The sequence below is a fragment of the Pollachius pollachius genome (assembly GCF_949987615.1).
Source record: "Pollachius pollachius genome assembly, chromosome: 6".
Classification (NCBI taxonomy): domain Eukaryota; kingdom Metazoa; phylum Chordata; class Actinopteri; order Gadiformes; family Gadidae; genus Pollachius; species Pollachius pollachius.
This window is the reverse complement of record NC_136939.1, coordinates 7,158,098-7,168,097: the sequence shown is the minus strand read 5'-3', so window position 1 is coordinate 7,168,097 and position 10,000 is coordinate 7,158,098. Positions and strand designations below refer to the sequence as shown.

Below are 10,000 nucleotides of genomic sequence, written 5' to 3'. Positions count from 1 at the left end.
TTAAAAAAAGTAAGAAAGTGGACTTTGTCTTCTGAACACGCCTTCGAGCATTACAGTGTTGTCATCATACGATTAAAACTACATCCTGTGTGTGTGTGTGTGTGTGTGTGTGTGTGTGTGTGTGTGTGTGGGGGGGGGGGGGGGGGGGGGGTCCAGATGGCTGAAGCTCATGGTGGGAATGGGAGCAGTGGGTGAGTGGAACAGGAAATAATGTCATAGAGCAGAGATCCTTGTGGAGATTCTGGCTGCCTGTGCCCTGAGCATATGACCTGTCATCATCTCATCACACACACACACACACACACACACACACACACACACACACACACACACACACACACACACACACACACACACACACACACACACTAGGCACAGTTTTTTTTTAATCACAGTCTTGTGACATATTTTGCACAAACACACATTCATGTAGTAAACATCACACACACCCAGACAACGTCAAAGAGAAGTGAGGCAAAGAATATGCAGAGTGTGAGAATGGCTGTATCGGGTTATGTGTGAAGCGTTTCATTCCTCAAGTCAATAAAAAGAGCAAGTGAGTAGAGACGAGTCACCAGAGAAGTATGAGGGTTACGTGATGATACACAAACAGGAGAGAGTGAAGACATGATAGAGGAGTGAATCAAATGCATTCATGTGCAACTTTATAAAGAAAGTTGGAAAATGCTTCGCTTGGGGAGATGACCGCCAAGGGGTTGAAACTATTGGTAGACTATGCAAACTGTCTCACACACACACACACACATGCTAACAAACATATAGACACAGGCACAAGCACACACACACACACACACACACACACACACACACACACTGCCAATCACATACACCCCCACACACACACATACACTGTGGAAGACGTGGCAGACAGGTACTTGCCATTTCGCTAAGACACAATCACATGTCGTCCAGGGCCTCCAACTGTGTGTGTGTGGGAGTGGACGAGTGATCAAGAGAGTGAGAGAGGGGGGATAAAGAGATATAGTGAGCTCTTAAAGCCATCAGAAGTCCCAAAGCCAATTCATTTGGATGAAGATGGAGGGGAGCTTATTGGAGTCTAGACAGGCCCCGCCCTGTACACAGCAGAAAACACTGTTCTGATCCTATAACATAGAAGGGGTTTATTTTGTATTTTAAGTCATCGGCAAAAGGCTGGCATATTGAGTCAGCCAATAAACATCCGGTCGGAGGTTCGAGGGGTTCTCCAGTCAGTGTCGTCATGGTCACTGGCACTCGATTATTTTTCCAGAAGAGATGATTCAGGATGGAGGCCGCTCATCCAACGCACACACACACACACATACACACCTGGGACACACACACACATGGGACACACACGTGGCACACACACACACACACACACGTGGCACACACACACAAACACACACACCTGGGACACACATGTGGCACACACACACACATGGGACACACACGTGGCACACACACACACATGCACACACACGGCACACACACCCACACACACACACACGGCACAAACACACACAGCTCTGTAGGGCGTAACCTGAGCTGGCAGTGTGTGTGTGTGTTTGGTAGCCAGGGAGACTATGCAACACGTGCAGAGAGAGAATGCAGGAGACAGAGAGGGGAGACGGGGAGAAAGATTCTGAGTCCCCAGTGCCGATGCTGTTGTGTGTGTAGACCTGTTCGTTATCTACATCAATCGGTTTATCTGATGATGTAGCAAAATGCTATTTATAGTTCCCGTTCCCAGTGTAATTTTTCCTCTAATGCCTGAATTAGTACACGGGCGGCTCTAATTCTGGGCTGGGGTCTATGAGGACAGAACGCTTTAGAATGAACAATATCATTGATTCTTGTCGATGATAGAAACAGCAGTGGGACAAACCCTATCTGCCCCGACTCATCTCTCTCCAGACCATCTCACCGTACCGCCAGTCAACGGACCGTAACGCCAGATTAGATTTGTAATGCAATCGATTTTTCTTTCCTTCTTCCTTCCTTCCTTCCTTCCTTTTTTTTCTTTCAGTCCGTCTGACAGTCACCCCTCTGTTCTCCCCTCTGCTCTGCCGTGATTGGCTGCAGACCATTTGAATTTGAAAAGGAGGCCGGCCAATCCCCTCTTCCCAGCGATGTCAACAAATGACTAAAAGATACCACAGTCCGTCAGAGGAACATCCGCTCTCAGGACAGACCAACCGTCTCTCCCCCCTTCTTTCTTACTTTCTTTTTTAAATCACTTTCTTCCGGCCTTCCTTCCTCCCTTGCGGTTTAAGTTTTTTTTTTTAAAAAAACAGCTGGTGTGTAATCATGAGGGACGGCAACAGCCGAGGCTAAACCCCTCCGAGAATGACATCATCCCCACCTCTCTCCTCATTCAACTCTGTCTCTCTCTCTCTTTTATCCTTCCACGGTCTCTGTCTCTCTCTCCGGGCGTGGAAAGGATAGAGCCCTCATTGTGTTTGGTGTCACATGCAGGGTGTCAGAGTATCTGGGGCCTGGGGTCCTTATGCACACACAAGGATTCCCCTCCACTATTTTTGTGTGTGTGTGTGTGTGTATCGGCCTTGGGAGGATCATGTCATGTGAGCGTGCCATCTCGCTAACTGTTTACATTCTGCCTATCACTCGGAGAGTAAACACACTATCGGCCGGGTAAGCTGGGGAGGCCATTGAAGCACACTCTCATTAACCCGATGGATCCCAGGACCTAGAAGAGGCGGATCATGGGAAATCCGTTCCTCCACCCCATCCCTCACCTTGACGTCTTGCTCCAGGGTCCGGATCAGCTCTCCGTCCACCTGGCCGGTCTGGGCAACACGGACAGAGCGCCGCTCTGCCTTCCGCAGGCGGTATTGCAGGATGCGACACGTCTTGTTGGCCTGCGTTACAGAGGAGGGAGCAGGGTTATCTGTCAATCCATCAGTCTATCTATCTGTCTATCGGTATATCTGCCATCTGTTCATCTGCCTATCCATCCATTCATTCAGCCATAAACATTTAAACAGGGAACCATAACAATTTCAACTTTGAAAATATAAAAATGTGAGACCAAAAAATAAGTTGACATATATATACTTTTTCAAAATATTAGTTTGCATCTAATGTATCTATCTATCTATTTTCTTGAAACATTTACATTTTATGGACAATTTAGAAAGCAGTGGCAGTCGTATTACAATAGCAGCAGTTTGATTATTGTTGTAGTAGAAGCAGTCGTGGTAGTAGCAGTAGTAGTAGTACGAGCAGTTGTCGGAGCAGCAGTAGAAGTAGTAATAGTAGCCATAGTTCTAGTAGTACTGGTGTGTCTGAGAGTGTTACCTGCTCCAGCTGCTGGCGTAGTTCTTGTAGTTGGTAGACATCTTCTTCCAAGTACATGTCTCTCATCTCCAGCATCTCAGACCGCAGCTCCTCCATCTCATCCTACAGAGAGAGAACATATCTTCAATATCGGCATCTTCAATATTTAAAGGCGGTAGGATTAAGTGGCCTCTAGCGTTGAGGTTACGGATTGCAACTGACTGAATCCCCCCCACCTCACCTCCATTTCCCCCTCCCTTTCCAACAACATAGGATAAGCTGCGGTGGCCTGTAAGGTGCCAGTAAGCACTTCTAAAATGATGTCATCGTCTACGACAGCATAGAGTCGCCAAGTGTCATGAGAGGATGTTCCTTGACAGATTTATTAATTGCTTTTAGTTAAGTGAGATGAGATGAGATAAGCAGCTTTGTCTCTAGAGCCGTTTGTCTCTTAGGGGCTTCCGTAGAAACATGGTGGAGCAACATGGAGAGTTACGGGTTGACCAGCATTCCCAATTTATAGAATATATCATGATGTGTTGTATTGATAACATGATTGAAATCATTATCAATCTGCATTGACTAGTGACTACAGATATGTCCAGGTCATTTTAAACTACGAGCTAGTTGATATATTGTGTATTACAACGTTAGCATACATAACAAGTCTCCGGCAGACAATTTATTCAAACAGGTTCATGTTGCTCATGAACGTCTAGCCATGACAAACTGGACGCATGTGATGGGTAGGTTTCATTGCTTTGAACCCATTTTCAAGTGTCAATTAATTTGCAGACAGATCAAGGTTCAAAGGCCCCGGGCCAGCTGTGTCACTCTTTACCCAAAACACAGCTGATGTCTGGACAGTCATCCCATACACCTAGGGTTTAGACTGGAATCACTGGACTGTTCCTTCACACTGTTCCTTCCACCAGACAGACAGGTAGACAGGCAGACAGACATTAAGATAGCTAGGTAGATGGTAAATAAAGGGGAGTGGTTTGTATGTAGAAGGCTGTTGTCATAAATTACTACGCAGGGAAAATGTGGGTCAGTCTCTACTGAGCGTAACAAACACAGTCTGGAGAGTGTGTATGTGTGTGGGATTACTACTATGGTATAAACAATTCATAGCGTGTGGTTTGTTTCTGTCAAGGAAAGAGAGTGGGAGAGCGGGATTGAGAGAGAGAGAAAGAGAGAGAGAGAGAGAGAGAGAGTGGGAGAGAGAGCCAGAGAGCTGTGAGAGTGGGAGAGAGAGAGGGAGTAAGAAAAGGACAGAGAGAATTAATGCAAGATGGTGTAAGCAAGGGCACAGCAGCATAAGTAGGTATGAAAGAGAGGGAGAAGGTGAAGGTGAGCAAGAGAGACAGGCAGGGAGAGAGTGAGAGAGAGCGAAAGAGAGAGAGAAAACGAAAGAGAAAGACATGGTCTACTGACCTCATTTAAAAAGCAAACTAGAGGGGTGAACATAGACGTGTGTTTTTCCAGTCACGCCAGTAGGAAGCCTCACTCAGACATGAGTAACGGCAGAGTAGACCAGTGGCTATGTCAATAGCACAGTAATTAGGGGATGCTCCCTTTTCACCACTACTTCCTGTTCGGTAACTGTTCCCAATCGACTCTCGAGCTCCTAAAGTCCATGCCTGCGATGTGTGTTTGTGTGCGTGTGTGCATGCATGCATGCGTGTGTCTGTGTGTCTGAGCGTCAACGGCTTTGATTGTTGAAGATAGATCTTTATAGGGCTATCACATACATATCATAGTTAACTAGCCATTGGAGGCGCCTGTTTCCGTCTCATGAAGTACCAGTGCGAGCAGGTGTGTCTGCCACTGTTAAGGTGCTCTGGTTGCCCGGACTGGAGAGGTAATTAAATTATTCCCGCTCCCCGGACCATAATATTGACCGCCACGCGTAGGTAATTACCGGGCTCCATCCCCCCCCATGTTTATAAAAGATAGGGGAGGAGGAGGCAGGAAAGGAGGGAGGACGGGAGATAGAGAGGTAACTTGAACTTTGAGGCCGCTCATTAAATAGTCATCTGGTGAAACTGGATCGACTTGCAGAGGAGAATCAGGGAATCAGAAGAGCTGAATGCTGGCTCAGCCAAATGATCACTTGGATCATTTGGATATGTTTATAGCCTTTCAGAATTTCTGCTTGTCATTGCATCATGTTTGCATACACTTTATCTCCTCGCTTGATTCAATTATCGGGAATATGACTATACACAGAGGGAAGTAGGGAAACACATCGGGTGTACTTAGAGATACACTGCATGGGACACACTGCAGTGCAGATACACACATGCAACAACACTGTAACAATACGATAGAGACTGAGGCCACACTGCAGATACAGTGGGGTGCGGCGCCGGTGAGTGAAGGTGGGAGAAAGCCGAGAGGCGGGGGAGAAAGAGGGAGATCGAGAGCGTGGGATGGGAGGAGAGGAACAAGAGAGGGCAGGAATAAAGAACGGGTATACCATGGGGACAGAGAGGGAGGAAGGTGCAAAGGCGGTGAAAGAACATGGTGATATATCGTGTATCTGTATAGAGAAACTAAGGAGAAACCGAGATTTTAACAGCCGTGTCGTTTGTTGTTGTTAGCTCTTCTGGCGTCTACCCAGTTGCGCCTACACCAGCTGCGACGACGCACACACACGCCACCTCGAGCTGAGAGACTATAGGTTCAGCGCAGCAACTCATCGCTATGCATTCACCTAACTGTGTTCCACGAGTAACGTCATCCCCATGCCATGCACATCAACACTACTACAACAACAACGACAACCATTTAGCAGCAAACAACAGACCCATCTCCATCTACTTCGACTACACTCCTGTTCAAGGTAGGTTCTGCCGATTGGTCTTATGGTTGAGAAGTGGATTCGGAGGCCGCCCTATATGCGTCCATCATAGTGAGCTGCTTGTGTGCTTCCAACGGTTCTGGAACCCTAAGTCCTATCCTAATCCTAGGGCCCGCTGGCTGGACAATAAGCACAGGTTAGAGAGGTGAGACGGAGGAGCCGGTCGAAGCTATTGATTTGTTCCCCTCCATGAATCAGAATCAGGTAGCAGCTCTGTGCTGGACCAGGAGACACACGGATAGCTCATTAAAGGCCTGTACATCTTCGCCACAGACGCAAGAGCCGATATTCTGAGCCATGAATCCCCTGTTTGTTTCCAAAGAGGTTGTACACGCCGACCATGCGGAAAGGGTGATAATGAAGACACGTGGTTGGTGTTTGGGTGATGATATCATGCATGCTGCTGGCACAGTGTGTGTGTGTGTGTGGATGGTACACATCTTTTAGCCGTGCATGGGGTTGATGAAAACATGGCAGACTCACTGAGACCACTGCTTTGTAATTTGCAGTTCTTTGTCATTTCTACTGAATATTGCTGACTGTTGCTATGCCATTTTGGGCCAAGTTTGAGGTCTGATTAATTACCCATATGACGTGAGACGAGATGGCCTACCAACCGCCACACCTAAAAATATTACGAGGCTATTACTGTTCCCTAGAGTCTAGAGCCGTAGGCTTCTCTAAAATAGTGAAGTTATAAATCAAGCCATGCTGTTCCCTTTGAGTTGTTTACATTTGACAATGAGAATCTTTGTACAGTATAGGTCTAAATATGTGTGGTGTGAGGTTTCATGTAGACAGCATTCCGTATCTGGTATTGAATGGTAATGTAATGTGGTGTGTGTGTGTGTGTGTGTGTGTGTGTGTGTGTGCGTGTGTGCGTGTGTGTGTGTGTGTGTGTGTGTGTGTGTGTGTGTGTGTGTGTGTGTTTGTTTGTGTGTGTATGTTATGTGTGTGTTTGTCTTTGTGTTGAAACACAAAGCTAACCAAGACTCACTTTCAGGTAATCGTTCTCAGATCTCAGCTCCTCGATCTCCCGGACGAACTCTTCCTGCATGCCGTCCACCAGCTCTTCGGTGAGGTCTGAGAACGCCAGAGATGTGCTGGCGGGGACGCGGCTGTCAAACGAGGTGGCGGACCGTTCATCCCCGGGGGACATGCTCTCATCCCCGGTTTCCATGCTCAGTCGCTCCTTCTCCATCGCGGTCCTGGCGGCTTGTTGTCGGCTTGATACGTCCGAGAAGAACACGCCGCCGTCCCGCACCGGCTTCTCGCCGTCCACTCCTCCTCCCCGGCTGCTCCTGGACTCAGTGTCGCTGCTCGCGGCGTCCGTGGAGAGCTTGTTCCCCTCGGACGCGCAGTCGGACAGCTCGGAGCTGCTGTCGGTCGGGGAGAGCTTCTCCGCGGCGCATCCAGAGTCCTTAGACAAGTCGTCGGATCCGGTACTGGCGTCTGAGGTCTTTCTCCTTTGTGCGCTTTTGCCCGTTTTGCTCCCAGGACTCTTCGCTTGGGACGACGCCAGTGCCCTTCCCGTCTGTCTGCCGGCACCGTGCTTCTCCGGTTTGCTCTCCTTCCCACCAGGGCTCCCCGCGGGGCTCCGCCGGGACACCCGGCTGCCCAGATGAATGGCCCCGGGTTTGACGCTCAGCGTCGGGGTAGCGATCCCTCCGCGGATCTTGGTGAGGGACCACCCGGGCACGTCTTTAGGTCTAGCCGGAGACGGAGCTCGGTTGATCTTCTTTTTCTTATTCTCTCCCGTGGACTTGCCGGACAACACCGCGGCTGCTCCTGACGTGGAATCCGGGTGTTGTTGTTGTTGCTCGGCCATCGCGTGCTGCATCTGCCCATTGTCCGAGCTCCCGGTTCCGCCTCCGTTTTCCATTTTGTGTCGGAGGAGCAGTCTCCGTTCCTTGGGCGAGGCAGAGACCTGGCTCGGCGAGCTTTGGACATCAACCTTTGTTTTTGTCATTCATGCCGCCTTGGTCGCCACGGGAAAAACAAGAATTAAACCTCCGCCGTCCGAAACGGGAGGTAACGAGAGTGGTTTGGTTTGAAAACGGTGCTACGAAAAGATGCAAGGCTGCTATATGCAAATCCACAATGAGTAGTACCGTTGTAACAGTTCCGAAGAAATCCAGACGAACACTACACACGACAGAATGTAACGTAACCCCTGCTAGGCTGTATATTCACCCCCTGCTCGGATCCTCAACACACAAGACCGCTTTGTTTTGATCCCAGTCTCGGTAAGGACCGACTCGCCGGTTGCTGCTACGAGTTGTGAAAGGAAACAGGGAAGCAGTGTCTCTCTCTCACCCTTTCGCTATGTCTCTCTCTCTATCCCCTCCCTCTCTCTGGCTGGCTCTCTCTCTGTCTCTCTGGCTCTCTCTGGCCCTCTCTGGCTCTCTCTCTCTCTCTCTCTCTCTCTCTCTCTCTCTCTCTCTCTCTCTCTCTCTCTCTCTCTCTCTCTCTCTCTCTCTCTCTCTCTCTCTCTCCCTCGCTCTTTCCCTCGCTCCCTCTCTCTCTCTCCCTCTCTCTCTCTCTCCCTCTCTCTCTCTCCGCCAAGATAGCGGGATTCTGTCCGGGTAATGACAAATGGCCGTCAGGGTGTGAAGACAGCCTCCTCCTCCTCCTCCGCAGCTCTGTGTCGCCTCCCTCGTCGTAAGAAAGCCATCAGGATTAGAAATTAGAAACCCAAGAAGAGACATGGATGATGACCGAAGTTTAATAGAGAAGGGTTATGCAATGAAGTAAATATTTATGAAATCAGTATCCATTCGTGTAGCCCTGTCTGTGTGTGTGTGCGTGTGTGTGCGTGCGTGTGCGTGCGTGTGTGTGTGTCTGTGTGTCTGTGTCATGTCTGTACTTACTCAGGATTTTAATGGGGGTCTGATTCTCAAAGACCAATCTTTTTTCGCTGAAGTCAGGGCAATGAGTTTCATAATATTCTTTCCAGCACTAAGCTGATGGACAGAGGCTTAGTTGCCTCAGTGATATTTATGATCCATTTCGGTCCAGCAAATTTTTCAGCCATCATGGATAGTAAAGAAGGCTGTAATTCTTATTTATAGAAATCAGCGTCTTCTGTTTATAATCGTGCTTCGATTATAAACAGAAAAGAAAAATAATACAGCATGAACCCTAAATCAAATACCATCATACAAACATCTTAAAAATGAAGGATTTACATCTACGTGATGATATAAATGCTTGGACATGTCCACAATTGAACAGAATATTTAAATGTGGAATAAACAGTGCTACAACATCCCATAAAAGATTCTATCGTATAGCCATAGCTGCATATATGTTATCTTTGATGGGTTATGTCGGATTTGTGTGGAGCCTTCAAAAATCAAGCGAATCCAATATTAATGTTTAATATTACTCATCTTCTGAATAATTGAATATTATATGGTGAATTAAATTATATTATTATGAAGTCGTACGAGGCGAGATATGGCCTAGATATGAGGCCTTTATTTTTATGAACGTGGTGATGAATTATGCCGTTCAATCAGGGACTCAGGCTGTGAATACTCATGTGGTCAGACCACAAACACACACACACACACACACACACACACACACACACACACACACACACACACACACACACACACACACACACACACACACAGAGACACACAAACACAAAAACACACACCAGCATACACTCACACACACATGCACACACACACACACACACACACACACACACATACACACAAGAACATACACATGTGCATGCATGAACACTACCACACACACTCACATGCCAACACACACATACACAGACGTGCGCACACACACATACACACTACGGCTGCAGCA

At 47.9% G+C, this 10,000-nt stretch overlaps 1 protein-coding gene across 2 annotated transcripts in view; it reads right to left on the bottom strand.

The window, feature by feature from the left end:
* The window catches only part of mtcl2 (microtubule crosslinking factor 2), a 44,186-nt gene extending 35,755 nt beyond the window's left edge, over positions 1–8,431 (bottom strand). For both annotated transcript variants that reach the window (XM_079737553.1, XM_079737554.1), the window contains exons 1-3: positions 7,164–8,431; positions 3,322–3,423; positions 2,760–2,882 (exon numbers count right to left, since the gene is read on the bottom strand). In XM_079737553.1, coding sequence (XP_079593679.1) covers positions 2,760–2,882; positions 3,322–3,423; positions 7,164–8,135 — 1,197 coding nt within the window. In that variant the 5' untranslated portion in view covers positions 8,136–8,431. The remainder of the gene's footprint in view (positions 1–2,759; positions 2,883–3,321; positions 3,424–7,163) is intronic.
* Positions 8,432–10,000: the final 1,569 nt, after the last annotated feature.